Source organism: Zingiber officinale, chromosome 6A (genome assembly GCF_018446385.1).
Source record: "Zingiber officinale cultivar Zhangliang chromosome 6A, Zo_v1.1, whole genome shotgun sequence".
NCBI lineage: Eukaryota > Viridiplantae > Streptophyta > Magnoliopsida > Zingiberales > Zingiberaceae > Zingiber > Zingiber officinale.
Window position 1 is genome coordinate 2,280,815 of NC_055997.1, and position 19,905 is coordinate 2,300,719.

General features: G+C 37.4%; 3 protein-coding genes across 4 annotated transcripts; 2 read left to right on the top strand and 1 right to left on the bottom strand.

Annotated features, from left to right (window-relative positions):
* The first annotated feature begins 424 nt into the window (after window positions 1–424).
* On the top strand, window positions 425–5,904 carry LOC121995575 (protein AGENET DOMAIN (AGD)-CONTAINING P1-like). The gene is made up of 3 exons (XM_042549303.1): window positions 425–975; window positions 1,592–2,008; window positions 5,259–5,904. The coding sequence occupies exons 1-3, from the start codon at window positions 532–534 to the stop codon at window positions 5,703–5,705; spliced, it is 1,308 nt and encodes a 435-aa protein (XP_042405237.1). The 5' UTR covers window positions 425–531; the 3' UTR covers window positions 5,706–5,904.
* Window positions 5,905–6,545: 641 nt separating this feature from the next.
* Window positions 6,546–15,203, top strand: LOC121995576 (protein REDUCED WALL ACETYLATION 2-like). Its single transcript, XM_042549304.1, has 16 exons — window positions 6,546–6,736; window positions 7,260–7,351; window positions 8,607–8,747; window positions 8,847–8,903; window positions 8,978–9,050; window positions 9,890–10,048; window positions 12,433–12,582; window positions 12,681–12,936; window positions 13,020–13,141; window positions 13,788–13,874; window positions 13,963–14,051; window positions 14,142–14,204; window positions 14,330–14,386; window positions 14,509–14,605; window positions 14,700–14,858; window positions 14,963–15,203. The coding sequence occupies exons 1-16, from the start codon at window positions 6,704–6,706 to the stop codon at window positions 14,966–14,968; spliced, it is 1,641 nt and encodes a 546-aa protein (XP_042405238.1). The 5' UTR covers window positions 6,546–6,703; the 3' UTR covers window positions 14,969–15,203.
* A 615-nt stretch (window positions 15,204–15,818) lies between these two features.
* Window positions 15,819–18,630, bottom strand: LOC121995577 (probable glycerol-3-phosphate acyltransferase 3). Of its 2 annotated transcripts, none has more exons than XM_042549305.1 (3): window positions 18,274–18,630; window positions 17,808–18,179; window positions 15,819–16,925 (listed from the first exon to the last, which is right to left on the bottom strand). In XM_042549305.1, the coding sequence occupies exons 1-3, from the start codon at window positions 18,577–18,579 to the stop codon at window positions 16,002–16,004; spliced, it is 1,602 nt and encodes a 533-aa protein (XP_042405239.1). In that variant the 5' UTR covers window positions 18,580–18,630; the 3' UTR covers window positions 15,819–16,001. The 2 variants fall into 2 exon arrangements, with proteins under 2 accessions (XP_042405239.1, XP_042405240.1); XM_042549306.1 differs by having other exon boundaries at window positions 17,808–18,183; window positions 18,274–18,412.
* Window positions 18,631–19,905: the final 1,275 nt, after the last annotated feature.

The following is a 19,905-nucleotide window of genomic DNA, read 5'->3' on the forward strand; positions in this document are numbered from 1 at the left end:
TGTTCGTTAAGCTCATGAATTAACTTTTAAATAAAAATAATAATAATTTTGATATTTAATTTATAGATTTTATACTCTACTTAAGAAACATACAGACAAATATATTAAATTTTTAATTATAATAAAATTATAATTTTTAATAAAATATTATAATTTTTTTAAAATATATAATTTATTTTTTAATAAATATTTAAATTTATAATTTATATTTATTAATTTTTTTTTTTAAATTCGATAAAAATTTAAATAAATTCGTAAACTATAAATATATTCGATAAATAAAATTCAAATTAGATTCAACTATAAATAAATCAAATTTAAATATTTAAAAATTCGATTACTTATTTATGACAATCAAAAGCCACCTTATTATGGAGAACAGGAACGACCTACCTGCTGTCACATCTGCCTTTCCCCCAGTTCCCGTCGCGAGCATTTATTAATGTCTGACGTGACCCAGATGCATCGGCAGCTCCTGGAGCGGCGCTTGGTTTTCCCGCCCGAAACCCAAACCTAAGAGCTCCGGCGGGAATGGCGCCGCCCGATGGCTTCAGGACCGGCGACGAGGTGGAGGTGAGCTCCGACGAGGATGGCTTCCGCGGCGCTTACTTCGAGGCCCGGGTGGTCCGCTCCATGCCCAAGATCCGCCGCTACACTGTCGACTATGACGCCATCGTCGACGAGTCCGACCGCTCCCGCCGCCTCAGGGAGACCGTCGATGCCCGGCACGTCCGCCCGCGGCCGCCGCGCCACCTCGGCGCCACCACGCTGGGGCTTCTTACCCTCCACCAGCCCGTCGACGCTTTCTACAACGACGCGTGGTGGGTCGGAGTGGTCTCGGTGGCTCCCAAGGGGAGGCAGACGAGGTATCGCGTCTGCTTCCCTGCCAGCCGGGAGGAGATCGAGTTCGGGGCTGATCGACTCAGGGCGCATCTCGAGTGGATCGATGAGCAATGGGTTCTTCCCAACCCGCCGGTGCTTCTTCCCACCCTTTGCCTTTTCTAATTAGTTTGCAGTTAGCTTTTCTCAACCCCATCTTCCGCTGTGGTTATTCTACTTTAGTTGGGATTACTTCTCTTCCTTATTTTTTTTGCTTATTTCCATGATGCCTATGCTTTAAGTTCGACATATTATAGACTTCTTTCGGAAACCTCAAATTGAAAAAGAGAGCAAAAAACAACAATGTTGTGCAGTCTAATTTTTATTCAGGTAGATTATATGTTATAGTGCATACCAAGTCATCTGGCTGGATTGGTAACGCGTAAAGAAAATGCTCCTTCTATTCACTTCTTGATGAAGACTTGACTCCTTTGACTAATAAGTATATGACAGAGATGGGAACTCTTGTCACTTCCCAAATTAGTATTCGTTCCAATGTCAAAATTGCATTCACATAGACTTAAGTTAGATCTTTACAACACTGTTCAAGCAGCTTCTTCTTATTATTTTAGTTGTTCACTATTCTATCATAGCAAAGGAAACTAGATATATCTTGTGATATTATAGTAGTTATTCTTAATGGACGTTAGCTCTCTAGAATGCCAATTACTTCATTGACTTGAGGAATCTTAACTAGGGGTTTAATTTGCAGGCTCCCCATGAGACACCATACGGTCCTGGAACTCAAGTTGAAGTTGCTCGTCTGAAAGAAAGTTCTCCTGTTGCTTGGTTCTCTGCACTTGTCGTTAAGACAATTTGGAAAAGTTATGTCTTGGTGGAGTACATTAACTTAAAGAATGTGGGTGACAAGAGGTTGCTGAGGGAAATTGTTGATTTGCAGCATATCAGGCCTCGCCCTCTTTGTGTTCCCGTAGTTAAATTTGATCAACATGCCGAGGTTGAGGCATTTTATGGAAATGGGTGGTGGCTAGGGGTGATAACTAAGGTCAATGACAATTCCTGCTATTCAGTGAAATCCATACACTGGGGTAAAGAAAAAGAATTCAATCTTACAAGACTACGCCATCATTATGAGTTAGTTAATGGACAATGGGTTCAGAAACCTCAGGTAGAACTTCTGTCTTAAACAAGCTTGTGTATATGGTATTTAGTATTTATATTTTCAAGATCATCAGTTACAATCCTCTTCCTACTATTTATGGGTTGATTAACAATCTATGACGTGTTATTTAACTAATCCAGGTTGCACTTATAAAAGTTTAGACACAACTTTTTCCTAGAGCTCTGCCAGTATACCATGAGGATGCTGACTAATATCTAACTGTTAAATGCTAACATATAAACTAATTGGAATTAAAATTAAAACCATATCCGCCATCATTGAATCTATAGTTTGCAACTTAAACATGATTACTCATCCTTTTAGGGTTTCGTTGTAGATGTGGTAATTCTTAACAGACAGACTAATTATAGTTCCAATAATATCCCATAGTTGGCAGTTTTGCAAATGCAGATGATTGCTCTTTGTTCTTTCATAACCCTACTTGTGGTTTTCTATAACACTATATTATAGAGTAAGGCACATTATCTGAACTAAGAATTGCCTTCTTGTCATTTTAGTTTTACAATTTTGTTAGTATTGACCTTCATGCGAAAGCAGATTACTGTGTGAATACCAATTAGCAAGAGTTGCAAATAGTCATGTTATGCAACCCTTTTTTCCTTTTGTTGTTTCTGCATTGAAAATAACTATGACATCAATGTAATTTTAGGTTGAGCAATCTTTGCCCAATACAGGGTGATATGAATCACATTGCGATCAAGCTTTTCTTGTGTTTTAGTTAAGAGTATTTTCATTTTCTTTCCAAAATCTTAGCTAGCATGAACTTCAATAGTAGTATTCACTGCATCATAAATTGAGTTTTGAAGATTGATTATGGATAGCTACTGTGTTTCTAATAAATCTTGGCTTCTACTCTTACAAATAGAGAGAGACTGCTAGAATCTCAATGTAAGTTTAGGTTGAGCAATCTTTGGCCAACACGGTGATATGAATCACATTGAGATAAGCTTCTTTTGTTTTAATTAGAGTCTTTACATTTTCTTTTCTTAATTTTGGGCTTTTTCTTAATTTTGAGCTAGCGCGGACTTCAAATAGTAGTATCTGCTGCATCATAAATTGAGTTTTTAAGATTGATTATCAACAGATATCCTGGTTTCTGAATCATGGCCTTTACTCGCACAAATAGAGAGACTGCTAGAATCTACTAGTTTTCCATAGTATGCTGTGATTGATTACTGGCCAGCATTGGAGGAGGTGATAGCGACTTACTAGAAATCAAGAGGGTGTTTTATTAGCAGTAATAATAGTGAACTTGATTGGAAATGTGTAGGAGCAGAGCTAGTGTAAAGGGGATGGTGTTGTGAATGAGAAGAGCAAAGGAGAGAGAAGAGAGGAAGCTATTCAAAGAGAGACAACAGGGGAAAAATTCGTGGAGTATGGTTTTGTGATTCATCAAATTACTAGAGAATTTTGCATATTCTCTTTCCATTTATAAAAGTATGTGTGAACGCAAAATAACAAGAGTTAATGATGAGGGCTAGCAATTAAAACTTATTTTATTGATGTGGTACAATTGTTAGCTAGAAAACAAATGTCACACAAAGAAAACTCCCACACAAAGAAAAGAAAGTGGAAATTATTATTGACTGCAAGATTATAATACTTTGAACTTCTTTTATAGATCCAACCAAAATTAGGAAATAAATAATTTAAATTAGAAAACCATGCTAGACTATAATTATGAATACAATATTCTCCTTATTAATTATTAAAAGAGAAATACCACAATCCTAAATTATTAAACAATTTGACAATTTACCTAACCATATAAATCTTTGGTTAAAATTTAATTGAAGATGTGTCATTCCAATTTCTTTCCTTTTGTTGAATATGTACCAATCTTGAATTATTCTTCAATTTATTTCTTCATTTTTTTTCTTTTTCTGCATTAGTTAGCTGGGAGGAATAAATTGCATAATAATTGGCCATGCTGTTGATGATTTGTTGGACTATAGAAATGGGCAGATTTTCAGTGTCAAAAAGGCCTTCTTGCCAACGTAAAAGCTTACTTTGGACCCTAAGTCAAAACACGGATTGAATTTCCATTTAAGATTTGCACTCTAATTCAAGCTAAAATGACCGTGAGAGGGAAATCTCTGTTCATCTGTATCATTCACCCCCCACTGAGATCAGTCTGTCAACCATATTATTTGAAACGACCATTTGCCCCTTTCAGCTATAACTATTCATGCATAAAAAATGGGCATCAAACTAATTAGGGTGACAAAGAAAAATATGAAGCTGGTATATTGCATTCTTGTGCAAATAACTGATCTGAGAAATAAGGAATTTTCTTTACAATGGGAACATTATGCATTAAAAATCCATTGCTTTTAAAATCATGCATTGGGATGAAAGTGAAACACTTAGGACAATAAAAGAATATTTTGAGTTCATCATTTGGAGCAATGTTCAACATAAAATCATAGGAATGAGAAAAGCTTAGTTTTGATGGTAAATTATTGTCTATGATCATGGCTGGCTTGAAATCAGTGGCGAGTTTTATTTCCACGAGAAATTGATCCTTTTTACAATTTGATCAACCATACCTCGGTGAGGTAATTTTCTTGTTTATACAAGTACTACTACCACTACTTTATTATGTTACTTGACAGAATCCTCACAAATTTGGGCTACCCCTGTCTTTTGGTTAGATTTTGTGATCATAACACTTTTCTAAGTTTTCTTGAGCATATGAAAGTCAAACGAAAAAAAGAAAGCATTGCGGGATGGAGGGGATATGTATTCTTCTGAAGATTAATGATGGATCTGAGAAGTTGAAGCATAGCCTGCTTTACACTACCAATTTGAAAAACATGTGCCTCGTCCCTATTGTTTTGCTCTAATGACCCAATACTGCTGTAACATAGACATGAAATGGAATAGTGCTTACAGTAGGGAGATAGGATTGGTATTCAAGTTCCTCTGATCATTGAAATTGTCAGTGCCATTTTTTTCATAGTTGATGCGAATATTTGGGTAAATGGATTTCAAACTTAACAAATAACTAAACAGCACTTATATTTTTCATGCTCTAATGAAGTTGTAGAAATCATACATTTGTAAATCAGGGAACTAGCTAGTTCATTGGTAGCTACAATGCCTACCACTCATGTGCAAAATTTACATAATTGAATCATATGGTTTATATATTATTATTTTCTGAACTAGCATGCATGTTTCGCATAATTAAGGTTCATGCCTATTTTCTTGACTTGTTTAACCGAATATACAGACTCTTCCATCAATGGATATTGGAGAAGGAAAAGTGGTTGAAGTTAGCAGCGACGAAGAAGGTTTTTCTGGAGCTTGGTTTGCAGCCACCGTGCTCAAGTTAATCGGGAAGGATAAATTCCTTATCCAGTACCGTAATCTCAAAACAGAGGATGAGACCGAGCTTCTAACTGAAACTGTAGATCTTCCACATATCAGGCCTACCCCTCCAGAATTTCCGGCAATCGATAGGTTCAGGTTCCTTGAAGAAGTTGATGCATTTTACAATGATGGTTGGTGGGTTGGGGTGATAACCAAGGTTCTTGAGAATGGAAGGTATGTTGTCTACTTCAGGTCTTGGAAGGAAGAGATAGAGTTTGGGCATGATAACCTAAGGCCTCACCAGGACTGGATCGAAGGAAGATGGGTAAGGTTTTCACAGAAGTTACTAGCATCGGTACGTTGTTGAGTGATTACAGTTAACTGCTAGGATTATATGCTACTCGTTATCCTTGCATGTTCTGAACCATTTAGATGTATATAACTGCAATTCTGCAAATGAAATCATCTGTAATGAATCTAAATTCTGAATTTCGGGCATTCTGAGAATTTTATAATCTTGGAGGAATTTGGAAAAGGGAAGTGAGTTGGTATGACTTTTAATTTTACACTCCTGGCATCTTCAAATTTTGGGAAGACAGGCATCAGGCATGGTAGCGGGAGCACTACGTGCTCCGTCATTGCCAGTTTTTGCAAGCCGATTACGTCGTCGAAATGGTCGAGCATCTTTAATGTATTCATATGATCGGATGAGGCACTCGAGATGTTTGATAAGATGAAACGTTCAGGTAACAATGAGGATCTTGCACCCGTCACGCATCTGACGGGGTGGGGATCAATTAAACCTGGCTAATCTGGTCTTTCTCTGTGACACTATTTTTGACCATGGGCTGATTAAACATGGTTAGACAGAGTGAGCCTGCAGAGCCACTCTCGGTGCCTGATTCACTATTTTCCCACAATCAGATTTGGGTCAAATTGTCCAATGTCTGTATCGTATTTTTGGGACCCATCGTCGGCTCGTTCACCGACGCTGATACCGTATAGTCGTCACTCGCGTGACTCTCGTCAATGACACCCAGCGGCCGTGCGGTAATTATGGGCTTTGTCTACCCTCGTCGCCACCATCCAATCAGCTTCCAGGATCTTTTGGGTCCACCAGGAGTAAATCGGGGGCCTTGAATCGCGGATGGGTTTTCTGGTAGTGCTTCGCTCACCCACCGCCGTGTTTTTAAACCCGGATGGCCGCTCGCGCTCCATTATAGTCCCGTTTCCCTCAAATTAACCACTGATTTCTGCTATGATTGCTGCGAGATAAGCTTCGGGGGATCAGATCTGGTGCGCCACCGACTGCTCCTCTGCGGGATCTCTTCTTTGCGTTAATTGATCTACTCTGTGCGATCGTCCATGGCGATCTCGAGCCCCGTAACTCCGGGGCAGGTAAGGGACCTGAATAAGATCTGATGGTTTGTTCACTTCCTATTTGATGCCTCACTGGGGATGTTTCTTTCCTTTCATTTTTTGGGGTTTCGTAGCTATTTTAGATTCGGTTTTGTTTCCGATCTACAATCTTTTGCCTCTACTGGAGGTGTGATATGTGCGTGCGGTTATCTTTGTTTATCTTGTGCGACATTGCTGGATCGGTGGGCTCTCAATTGTTGTAGTGAGTTCCCTAGTTGCATTCGCGGAGCAAACAAAGTGCACCTGATGAAGGGATTTGGTGTTTTGTCTAGGAAAGATAGTAAGGCTAACTCTTTTTCTTGTGGTTTAGGCTTAAAACATTAGAAATTGGTTGGTTCAGAACACTTTTCGTTCTTGTAGTGTAGAAATGATCTGTTACTGAAAGGTTCTTTGGGATCGGTTTGGGGGAAAACCAATTATCTCACTATTCTCAGTTTACTTTTGAATGCAACTAAGTATCTGTTATACAAGTTTAACTGATGTATTTTATGTAACATGGTAGGTTTCCTGTTTGCTTGGATTTATCCCACTTTTTTTAGCTTGGATGTATTCAGAATGGTTGGAGTACAGAAAGAGTTCAGCATCTCCTAAACTGTCAGTTTTCTTTTCCTCTTACCGTGATGTCTTTTATCTAGTTTTACTTACTGTTATTCTCATTCAATATAGTATAAAGTTTAGCTCATCCTATCTTGAAATAGTGGAGTTAACTATGCAATTCACAACTTTAGTGAAGTTTTATGAAAACTGGCCTGCAATAAAAGGAGGTACACGGCTAAGTCATGCTATAAGAGCAACCCTTTAACTTTAGGAGAAATTGCCACAAAAACTCATCCCTTGTCATTGAAATGGTTTTGTTTGTTTAATAATAACTTATTTATCCTTTTTTTTTTTTGCATAAAATCTATAAAATTGGGCAAAAAATTCTTGTTTGAGAAAAATAGAACATTGCAGCCAATTGAAGCAGAGGTACATGGCTAAGGCCACTCTATATGAGCAACTCTTTAAATTTAGATGAAATTGCCACAAAAACACATCCCTTGTTATTGAAGTAACTTTTATTTGTTTAATGATAACTTATTTGTCTTTTTGCATAAAACAAAAAAATTATTGTTTGAGAAAATAGCACGTTGCAACCAATTGAAGTATATTGACAAATTTGTGCCTCTGCTAATTGATAAGGCCTTAGCTGACTCATCATGTCATTGATCAAACTCAACTAATATTTGACTTGATAACCAACATTCATCAAAGCTTAAGCTAATAGGAAAGGGACCATTCTATACATGTTTTCATTATAACTTATATTATAGTGTCAGACAAGCTATTCTAGTGATGATTTACAAAATCTTACAATTATTTGTCATAATAATGTAACCAGAAAAAACAGAAGCCAACTTCCTACTTCTTATTGAAAGTTAGTTAATAGTTTATATGGAATTTTAACTGTTATTGCACTTACCTGTATTGTTTTTTCCCAGTAAAAAGATTTCATAGTAATTTTCCAACTTATATCCATGAAAATAGTTGGAAATAAGGCATGCAGACTGAAACTTATGCACACAAACTAGGTGACTACTTTTTGAAAGAACTTTTGGTTTGATAATGAAATATATCAATATTTGAGACAACTCTGTGCGCTTGATTTTATTTATGCTTATATCCTTCTTCTTTTATTATTTTTCACCCCAACTAGTTCTTTCCATGATAACCAAAAATTACCAGCATGGACTATGACCATGATAAGTAGTCCTTGTTTTTACCTAGTCTAGATTGTGGCATTTGTTTCTTGTAAGCTATCTTCTCTTAAGTTTGACCTTAATAGCAAAGAGTTATTATGGTTTATCTTTAGTGGAAGAAGCTCAGACATCAATTTGGATGTAATGGACAAAGAACAAAACAAAGAAGATGATCGAGCTGTCTTATTAGAGGGTGGCCTTCAATTAGCACCCCCCAAAGCATCCCATGTTTCTGCTACATCACATCTCTTAAGGTAGATCATTTGCCTTCTTGACAAATTCTCCTAGGAAAGTTCTGTTGCTTCATTCCTCATCCATGGTGAATTTTTATTGCAAATCTTGGGCTTGCTTAGGTTCTTTTTGATGGACGAAGCATTCTTACTAGAGAATCGGTTGACGTTGAGGGCCATGTAAGTGATTTCTGTGGTTAACTAATAGACATTTGTGGCTTACATGATTGTAACTTCTATCTAATGACTTTCAGATCTGAATTTGGTGCTTATTTGATCTACTTTTATATATGTGATCGTACAGATCTATTTGGTGAATCAAAGAAGGTAGATTCCTCTTTCATGTTTGATATCGTACTTTTAATGGAGTTCACTATGATTCCCACAAACAAGTGGTTGCAACATTACACTTTTCAGTTTTCACTAGGTATATCAGAAAAAGTTATTTGGCTACTGAATCTTTCAAAGTAATGGACAGCTTAGGATATGGTCTGGACTCCAACATATTGAAGCTGCTGATGTCTTATTAGTGGCTAGTTTACCAGTTTATGAGCTTCAACGAAATATGCACCACTCATATATGTTACCTTATCTAGCAATTAAACTCATTTCTTAGATGTAATATTTAAGTCTAACAAAAAAACCATGCGCCTCTTGTTCATATGAGGCTTTGGTCAGTTTTTAAAGTCTTCTAGTCTGATCCAGATCAGTTGAGTTGGTTTGGGACTCCGGTCAGGTAAACAGGACATAGGTGAAATAACATATGACATCGTTGCCACATAGTCACATAGATTAGTTTAAATTTAATTTGATTACATCAGCTAAATCCTGAATCAGAGTGCAGAGAAAAACAATGCAAGGTACATAAACTACTAATAAATTGAACTACTAGGGTTGCATGTATAATTTACCCAAAGTTTAGATGGTATAAAATATAAACTCCAAACTCAGTTATATAACTAAGTGCATGAAATATTAGGCATTATCCTCTTTATTGCATTTAGTCCAGCGCTTTGTGACTTCTATTCCTCCAACCAATGTTTTAAGATAACACAGTAATTCATTTTAGATTATGATGGACAAGGTTTTGCTTCTAGAGTTTGGATAGTATTAGTAATGTCTACTTTATTACAGGAATCTGACTTCTATATTTTGTCTATTTGCAGAGTTACAGCCGTGATCTCTTTCTTTTTCTCTACTTTCTTCTTATTCTCGTGGCAGCAATGACTTCATTTAAAGTTCACCAAGACAAGTCAACATTCTCAGGAAAATCCATACTGTATTTGAATAGGCATCAGACTGAGGAATGGAAAGGATGGATGCAGGTTGGTTATCCATTTGGTTTCATGTTTGATCATCTGAGAATTATGTTTTTTCTAGGACTCTCTGTATTGGCTTCCAACAAAAAATAGATTATTCTAGTTTAAAGCTTTATGTTCTAAGAGATTACCAAACTGAGCTGTTTGACATTGTGCCACTCGATTTGTTTATGTAACACATGTGAGGAACATGTTTGGGGAGTGTACATGTAGTTGGTTCTTGTAAACAAGGCTGAAAACTTCACAGTGAACTAAAATTGAAGGAGAGTTGGTTGCATTTCTCTCTCTCTTTTTTTTTTTCAATATATCTGATAATTCAGGGTTTTTTTTCTTCTTATATTTCTCTTTCCAACTCTTCTATTTCTTCTGTCAGTTTCATTTTAGGCTGAGTATATCATTGTAGAACTGCTTTGTTGGGAGTTTTTCTCTCTCAAAGCATTACTTTGGACAGAGCATTATTTACGTCTAAATCAAAGGCATTCATGTGAATTGATAGTTTGATTTTTCTGTTTGATCGTCTGAACAGAACTTGCATTGGTATTGGAAGACTCTATTGCATTGATATTTTGATTTCTCAAAATAAATTTAGGTCTTTTGTGCCAAAGTAGAAACATATAATCAGTTGAAAACAAAACCAAGGCGAAAATTGTTCACTTGGTCACCCGAAATTATCCTTGCATTCACCTTCGAACTGATATATACTTAGGCTGTGTATACTTATTGGAAGGGAAGGGAAGGTGCTCACTTGCTATCCTTTCAGCCATTTACTACACACCAAAAGCTATAGAGGGAGTGCCTTTCTGTGGAAAGATTTTGCTCCATTTTGGTGTCTGTCCAAAATTGGTTGGGCACAGGCAGGAGGGAACTGAAGGTCGAGAAGACAAGCATAACCCTGTTTTTTGGTTAATATTACACCCTTTACCTTGATTTTTTCCTTTCTCATCTCGGTCTCCTGGGATTCATGGTGCATGCAGCTAGCTCACAAGCTCGCTTGAAGGTGGTAGCAGCTCATCCAAAGAGATCTTGGCTCACTGAAAGAGGTTTCAGGAGCTTCTCACTCACTTGAAGAGTTTGTGGGAAATCATGGCTAACCATTTAGAAGTTTGTGTCTCACTGAAGGTGAGATTGTGAAAACAAGGATAATTAGGGAAGGGAAGGTGCTCACTTTGCTATCCTTTCAGCCATTTACTACACACCAAAAGCTATAGAGGGAGTGCCTTCCTGTGGAAAGATTTTGCTCCATTTTGGTGTCTGTCCAAAATTGGTTGGGCACAGGCAGGAGGGAACTGACGGTCGAGAAGACAAGCATAACCCTGTTTTTTGGTTAATATTACACCCTTTACCTTGATTTTTCCTTCCTCGTCTCGGTCTCCTGGGATTCATGTTGCATGCAGCTAGCTCACAAGCTCGCTTGAAGGTGGTAGCAGCTCATCAAAAGAGATCTTGGCTCACTGAAGGAGGTTTCAGGAGCTTCTCACTCACTTGAAGAATATGTGGGAAATCATGGCTAACCATTTAGAAGTTTGCGTCTCACTAAAGGTGACATCGTGAAAACAAGGATAATTAGGTCCTTTTTTCATCATCCAATCTCCTTTCCCTCTTCTTCTTTCCATTTCCAAAATAAATAACTTCTTTCCCCTCTCTTCTACCTCCACTCCCTAAACTTCCCTTCTATCCTTCCCCTCCTTTCTGTTTCATTGCTTGAAATACACTTATCCTAAAATGGTAATCTTGTGAAGGAACATGATTAGATACAAGACATTTCATTCCTGTAAAGGGAATGCTAGTTTAAAGTATCTTCCTGTTGTCCTCTATTTCCAAAGTTATAGAAACTTGTAGGGATTTGATAGTGCAGCTAGATATTTTAAGGTCTTGTATTAGAAATTGATATAAATTTTTAAAATGCAGTTAGGAGCATTTCAAACAATTCAAACCACAAACAAAAAGTTTCTCATCTGGTTTTTTAAGTAAATATCATCTTTTTTCTCACAATCTTTCTTTGAAATGAAAGGAAATGCTGATAAGCTGAGAAATAAGGTCTATCTAGAAGTAGGAAACCTAAAGAGTACTATTTGCAGAATTATTATGTACATCCTGAATGCTCAATCAAATAACCCATTATATTGGACAGCTTTTCAGAGCAATGACAGATGATGCAAATGAATGATAGAAGCATAGGAAAAACACTGAAGTTGTTCTCATTCTTCTGAAATTTTATTGTGTTTTGGATGTGATAATATTTGACAGGTTTTACCCAATCCTGTGCAAACCCATTGTTCGGAGTGTCATTCTTAAAGATTGAAACTATATTAGTTTAATATTCAGATAAATATGAGACCCTAAATCTACAGAGTTTTTCTATGTAATTACCATTCTTCTTTCCTGTACAGGTTTTGTTCTTAATGTATCATTACTTCAATGCGAAGGAAATTTACAATGCAATTCGAATTTTCATTGCTGCATATGTATGGATGACTGGGTTTGGAAATTTCTCTTACTATTATGTACGAAAGGATTTTAGCCTTGCTCGATTTGCTCAGGTGACTTTGTTATTTCTTTTGCATTTACTTTGGCAGACCCTCTGGTTTCTTTCCTATGTTTAACTAAATATTGCTAACATTTTGGCTTTGTCTAACAGATGATGTGGCGCCTTAATTTTTTTGTGGCATTTTGCTGCATTGTCCTCAACAATGACTATACGTTGTACTATATCTGCCCCATGCACACATTGTTCACCCTTATGGTCTATGGTGCACTTGGAATTCTAAACAAATACAATGAGATTGGTGCTGTGATTGCAATAAAGTTTGCCACTTGCTTTTCTGTTGTTATCTTGGTCTGGGAGATCCCTGGGGTTTTTGATATTGTTTGGAGTCCATTTACATTTCTCCTTGGTGGGTACACTTTAAAGTTTTGACCAGGAGGACCTTTATCTTTAATTTTATCTCAATTAACTTGTTTCACCCATAATATCCAGGTTACAGTGATCCAGATCCTTCAAAGCCCAAATTTCCTCGTTTGCATGAATGGCATTTCCGGTCCGGACTTGATCGATATATATGGATTATTGGAATGATATATGCTTACTATCATCCAACTGTATGTATCAAATGTGCTTCTACTCTGATTAAATTAAATTGCCTAGTTATAAAATCTAATGATCATTTTTGAAGATGCCCAGATCATAGATAATTTTCTGTTAAAACTTCAATTAGGTACTTCTGAATAAGTGTTAATGTTTATATTTCTAACAATCCCACAGATTCATCTTAATGTTCTCATATCTACTGCATTAGGGCTTTTGTATGTGCTATTTCCTAACTTTCTAATATTATCATCCAACTCCTGTATTATTTCTTTATAATCTAGCTGGCTTTTCAGCTGATTTGAATGATTTTTATTAGTTCCTCTGCCCAAACTAACTTGACTTCAGTCAATCCCATCCAACTGTGGATTTGCATTGAAATTGATCTATTTGGAAATCCATGATCTATAGATCCTTGATAGACAACTCCCACCTTGTGCAACCATGTCTATCACCTGTCCATCTCTTCGTTTGTAGCGGAAGTTGACGATTCACAAATATGATACATGAAACAAGTTGTTAATATTAAAATGACTTCTATGCTGTCACAAGCAGTCCTACAACTAGTACCACCTCTTTGCTTTGAATGCTGATATCTTTTTGAAATATATATATATATATATTGTGGTCTTTGTCAAATGTATTTTGTTTGTCTTACAGGTAGAGAAGTGGATGGAAAAGCTTGAAGAGGCTGAAACAAGGAAAAGAGTATCAATCAAGGCATTTATTGTGACAGTTACATTAATGGTAGATTTTATTGGATTAACATTTTTCATACTACTTTCATAATTATTCCAGCATTTTGTTTCTCAGATGGTTTCTTATTCTATGTCAGATTGGATACTTATGGTATAATTACATCTACAAGCTCGACAAGATTACCTACAATAAGTATCATCCATATACTTCTTGGATACCAATAACGTATGCATATCTTTTGAATATATCATGCATTTTGGGACAATCTTGATTCGTGTTAGCTTCTAATATTTCATTTTCCTATTGTGAATTTAGTGTTTATATCTCCTTGAGGAACTTCACCCAACCATTTCGTAGCTATTCTTTGACCCTTTTTGCGTAAGTAACAGTCTGTTTTCCTATTATATTTTGTTGTTTTTCACTGTCATACTGCATGAAATGTTAAACCTATCTTTTTTTTTTTTTGATGAAGGAAATTTTAAACCTATCTGTGATTATGTCAGGTGGCTCGGAAAGATTACATTGGAGACCTACATATCACAAATTCATATCTGGCTCAGGTCTGCCACATATATCCTTAGATATACTCGGGATTTCCTCAGTTCATAGAGGACAGTACATATTACATTTTTTTCAATTGCACTTGGATTAAAAGCTTAATTGAGTTCTATGTTCTTTTCAGATCAGGAGTTCCTAATGGACAACCACGATGGTTGCTGTCATTTATTCCTAACTATCCATTACTAAACTTCATGCTCATTACTGCATTATATGTTGCAGTGCGTGGCTGACCTCCTTGCCCAATAACATACTTTAGTAACTGAATGAATGCTTGCACGTAGAAGTTGACCATTACTTGGTTCCTTTGTGCAGGTTTCACATAGGCTTTTCGAGTTGACAAACACACTGAAGGTGGCATTTCTGCCTAGCAGAGACAACAAGCGCCTCAGTTATAATGTCATAACTGCTGTAGTGGTCTCAGTCATCCTTTACACAATGTCGTTAGTGCTTGTCAACGTTCCAAAAATGCTGGTATGCATTTCCTCTCAACTCTATAAATAAATTTGGAAAATGGATTTCTACTCGTGCCCAATTTTGATGTGATGTTCCTTGTCACATTTCATGTACGTGTTTAGGTCTGAGGCGCCAAAGTGTATAAAATTAGGAGCTTACGGAAACAGAGCAGTTACTGCAGTTGCAAGTTTGCAAAAGCGTGAAGGTTTTCGCAAATATAACGGCGGAGAAGGTGAAACAGATGTACTATTAGCGTCTGCGTGGAGTACCAGAGGACAGGAAACAACATATTGCATACGAATGGAAGTGTATCTCCACCTGGCATGACATTACAACCTAAATAATTATCATACGTATATTCAATTTTTTACTGGTTTCAGCTATCTTTACCACGTGCGTTATGCTGTGCATCTATTGATACAATGTTTTACAAACCATACATGATTGACCAGTTCAAGTTAACCTAGGAATTGCAGCGAATCTAACCAGATCTTGATTGAATCAAATTTTGAATTAGTTCAACAAGAAAAGGTGCCATGTGAATGACTTAAACCGGTCGAAGGGCTTTCGACCTGGTGTGGTTTTTAGAACAATACAGTTGGAACCAGCACTGCAGCAGCTCTTTCCCCAAACCTTTTTATGGTATTCACGTTTTCCCTGTTTTGTAGACTGTAGTTCGATTTTTTTCCCGTATCTTTTGTTTTATACGTGAGTGCAATCATACCAGCATCGATTTTTTTCCCGTATCTTTTGTTTTATACGTGAGTGCAATCATACCAGCACACACTAGATTCCATCGTAACTCTGAAGTTAAGTGCGTTTTGACAAAAATAGATGACCCTTGGGAAGTCCTTGTGTTACACCTAATTTTCTATCTTTTTTCTGGGACTCCGTATAATGAGAGTAGAGTTTCGTGTGTCAAACTATTTTTTTTTATCGTATAAATTAGATACATGCAGTTCAAAGTAAAACTCCAAGTTACAGAATATCTACATTATTCTCTTAAGTATAGAAGGAAATCAATCAAAATGCAAGAAACCAAATCAAGGATGAAGATACTCAACTAAATCAATTAAAATAACCATAAAAAACAAGCAGATTATGATAAAGTCGATCGACACATGCAAATGTATATTTTAGAAATAAATTTATTATCTAAAATCATTTCATCAGGCAGGAAGTCCAGGATCGCTGCAGATTCTTCTTCTTCTTCTGCTCCACCACCCCTTCGTTCCCTGCAAGCATCAAATACTTGTCCTTCCTGGTGAGCGCGGTGCACTGGAATCCCAGCGCCGCCCCGATCTGGCCCTGCACGAGGTTGGCCACCTCGCAGCTGCTCCGCCCCTCTCTCACCATCGTCCCCGTCGCCACCGCCGGCAGGAACTCCACCTCGTACCGCGGCCACGGGTTGGCGAGGAAATAGAAAGGGTCGAAGCACTTGAAGCCGCTGGCGGTGGTGCCGTAGAACATGGTGACTCCGGCGGAGAGCGCGACGGGAACCACCTCCTCTGCCAGCTCCGCGAACAGGGGGCTGAAGCGCAGCAGGTAGGGCTCGCGGCAGGTGGTCCCCTCGGGGCACACCACCAGGTCGTCGCCCCGCCCCAGTAGCTGCTCCATCCGCCGCCGATCCTCCTCCTTGTCCCTAGCCAGCCGCGCCGTGCGGATCGGAGACAGCGCTTCGGACACCGGACTCACACTGTAGGTGACAGCGACGATGGGGCGGTTGAGCGCGCCGGAGACGTAGATGGGATCGAGGAGAGTGCGGTGGTTGCAGACGTACAGGCGGCCTCCGAAGCCGTCCTGGCGGGGCGAGGGAGTAGCACGGAGGAGGCGGTTGGTCACGCCGGTGACGGCGCCGAGGGGGACGGAGATGGAGTACGGTAGGCAGAGGAAGAGGAGGCAGCGGAGGAGGAGGAGCGCGAGGGCGAAGGGAAGCCATAGGAACATGGCGAGAGTGGCGGCGGGCGTGGGGAGGAAAGCCATGCGTCCGTCGTGGAAGACGAGCGGGTTGTGGAAGGCGGCGCCGTTTGGCCGCAGCACGCCATGCCATTTTCTCTTCTCTGCTTCGCTCACCAACTGTACTTCCTGCAATAATATATACGAATCCACATTGACTTCTCCAAAGTCAACATTATGCAAAGGTCTTAATTAGTCCATGTTAGCTGAACTAACAAATGTTCCTGTCTTCTTGTTATCAATTGCAAGCTTCACTTTAGATTCATTGCTGTTCACGCAAGCTTTTGTTTTGGGGTTGCTGAAAAGCCCTACCAAACTAAGCACCATTTTTCAATTGATAGTCTCAAACTTGGCCACCAAGCTTCACAATTTCTTACTCCATATTAGTTTAGTTTAGTTTCCATATGGATAGTTAACAAATATACCATTTTGGCCAAACAATATCTAGGTAGTTCCTTTATTGATCAACCCTTATAATATATTAAAATATCATCTCTTATAATATATATTTCATTTTAAAAATATTCTTATTCTATAATTAGTTGTAGATAACTACTATAATGTATAACAATTATGATCATAAATAGTGTAATCTATTAAATTAAATTGATTCAATTTAATCAAAACTATGATATATATATATATATATATATAACACTATTGTATAAAAATAGTATTTACTAATTTGATCATTTTTTTTAAAATTTTGATTAAAATTATTTCAACTTAGTCAAAACCACTTTAAAGCTGTTGTAGTAGCCATGACATTTTGTTACAATAATTTTAAAATAATTTTAACCAAGTTGAAGTGATTTTAATCAAGTTTAAATGATTTTTTAAAATATTATCATAAAATAATACTCAATGTGTAGCAATTTTGATGAAGCGATTTTACTTTGAAATAAATGTATTTTCAAGTGTTATTCTGATTTTTTTTTCTTCTATTTTTATTTTTGCCTATCAATTTTGCATTGAATTTATATAAATAAAATTGATCAATTAAACATATACCTTGCATTGAGAAAGAAGGGGGTGGGGAGAAGACTTGCTTCCAAACCCTAAAATGCTTCCATGCAAGGATGCCATCTTCTCCATGAGCACCACTCCATCCCTATATTGATCAGCTTCCTCCTCCATGAGGCCAGTATAGTATCCTGCAAACACTTTGAGCTCCCTCGCCACCACTATCTCGACCTCCAAATACTCCTTGAGGAAGCCTTCCACCATCACCCTCGGCATTCGACTAATGCACATCTTGATTTTTGCCTCACTAAGCACCTCTAGTACTACTCCAGTGGCTTCGAGGAAAAACTTAGGCAAGACTGCCCGCCCTGCCCTAAATTTCTCCTCCTTGATCCCCGCAAAAGCAACTAGTGCCATGATCTACCTAAGGGAGAGATAAAAGTTTATAATTCATCGCCAAACGGAAACTATATATATTACATTGACATATATATAGATCAAACTTAGTCTTAACCTTAATGGCGAACTCTTGTGTGAGGCAGCAAAGGAGAGGATAGAGAAGCAAGAGGAGGAGGCCTCTAAGGATGGATCCGGCCTCGAGGGCGACAAGCATGAAGTAAGGGAAGGTGGAGGAGGACCTAAGGAGGCCTCCCTCAACATCTACCACCAAGGCCTTGCCACTCAAATTGGAGAGGTGAGTCTTGAGGTGGTGGTGATGGTGGTCTTTACTCGATCGGTGAAGCGATAGTAGCGGCCAATTGGATCGGAGAGAGCGGTAAGCGGAGAGGAAAGACTTGGAGAAAAAGGTTTTGGAAGCCATATGCTACCTATAATTCTAATGAACTCTCTTCTCTATCACCTCTTTTTCATACTTGGAAGAAGGTGGTGGATCTCCTTATGTAGAGAAGTGTTGCATGAGGTCAAAGTGAATGCAAATTCAAGCTGAAGCAGATGATTTAGTCAAAGTTGTTGAAGTATAGGAACCATAAAAAAAGGGAAGAAAGATGAAACAGGTGAGACTGATAGCTTGCCTTAAGCTAATGGAATTGGGAATTGGGAATGGGATGGGGGAGATGCAACGGTTCTAGCAATCAATAAGCTTTCTTACCTATTTCACTAAATCTTAGTTTCTTTTTTTTTGTTAATTCAAATATTTAGCTTTTTGAATCGACTAATTCTGAAAATGACTAGTCTGACCCAATAAAAATTTCCTATTAATTATTAGGGTAAATCAGGAAGTGCTCACAGAGGCTCATCCAAACGGCTAGAGTTCTTAGAGTTGTCATCCCACGGAAAGAAAATTCATGTAGTGATGCCTAGTTAACCACTTGAAGGGCTAACCACTACACTATTACCCTGGGGCAAAAGATCTTAATTAATTATATAGAAGATGGATAAAAACTTCAAACTAGATCTCGAGTCATCAATTCATATGTAAAAACAATTTAATTTGGTAGACTGGATTAGAGATACGAGGAGATGACATTCTTGTTATTGTTAGTATTCGATCCATTTAATTGGTAGAGCATATAAATGAACATAATGTTCATGAATAAATTTGGTGTTCCATTTGATAAAAATTTATTTATGTTCGTTCAATATATACAAGATCAATTAAATGAACAAGTTTAACAATTAGTTAAACTAAATGAACAAGTTTGAATATATATGTGTTTAATTTGTTAATATTTGTGAACAATGTTCGAGAATAATATTCGTAAATAATTTTTAAAAACAACGTTTGTGAATCATGTTCATCAATAAATTTTTATCAACATACTAAATAAACAAAAAAAAAACTTTCAAATTGAATAAATAAGTTTGTATTATCTAATTCAATAACCAATCAAATAAGGTTTAATGTAAAAGTTTCAAATAATCATACAAACTTGAATTGAGAGCTCGATAACATCTAAATGAATCAAGCTCAATCCAAATTTAAACTAAGTTTAAACTCATAAAAAAGAAATTAAACCAAGCTTAAACAAGCATTTCAATGACTTGGTTCATTTTAAACTTGGCTCGACTTGATTACCTTATCAAACACTATAACACTTAGCTCGTTTACAATCCTATTAATTTGGTGCAAATACCCTTTGAGTGATTTTAGTTTGAGTAAACTAGTAGATATGTACTTGTGTTTGGT

Bases quoted from the DNA above. Each gene is read 5' to 3' on its own strand.
- LOC121995575 (XM_042549303.1), top strand. From the start codon at position 532: ATGGCGCCGCCCGATGGCTTCAGGACCGGCGACGAGGTGGAGGTGAGC. The intron at 976-1,591 runs GTGCTTCTTCCC...TTTAATTTGCAG, and splicing joins GGGTTCTTCCCAACCCGCCG to GCTCCCCATGAGACACCATA. The intron at 2,009-5,258 runs GTAGAACTTCTG...CCGAATATACAG, and splicing joins AATGGGTTCAGAAACCTCAG to ACTCTTCCATCAATGGATAT.
- LOC121995576 (XM_042549304.1), top strand. From the start codon at position 6,704: ATGGCGATCTCGAGCCCCGTAACTCCGGGGCAG. The intron at 6,737-7,259 runs GTAAGGGACCTG...GTAACATGGTAG, and splicing joins GCCCCGTAACTCCGGGGCAG to GTTTCCTGTTTGCTTGGATT. The intron at 7,352-8,606 runs GTCAGTTTTCTT...GTTTATCTTTAG, and splicing joins AGTTCAGCATCTCCTAAACT to TGGAAGAAGCTCAGACATCA.
- LOC121995577 (XM_042549305.1), bottom strand. From the start codon at position 18,579: ATGGCTTCCAAAACCTTTTTCTCCAAGTCTTTCCTCTCCGCTTACCGC. The intron at 18,180-18,273 runs GTTAAGACTAAG...TCCCTTAGGTAG, and splicing joins CACAAGAGTTCGCCATTAAG to ATCATGGCACTAGTTGCTTT. The intron at 16,926-17,807 runs GTATATGTTTAA...ATATTATTGCAG, and splicing joins CCCTTCTTTCTCAATGCAAG to GAAGTACAGTTGGTGAGCGA.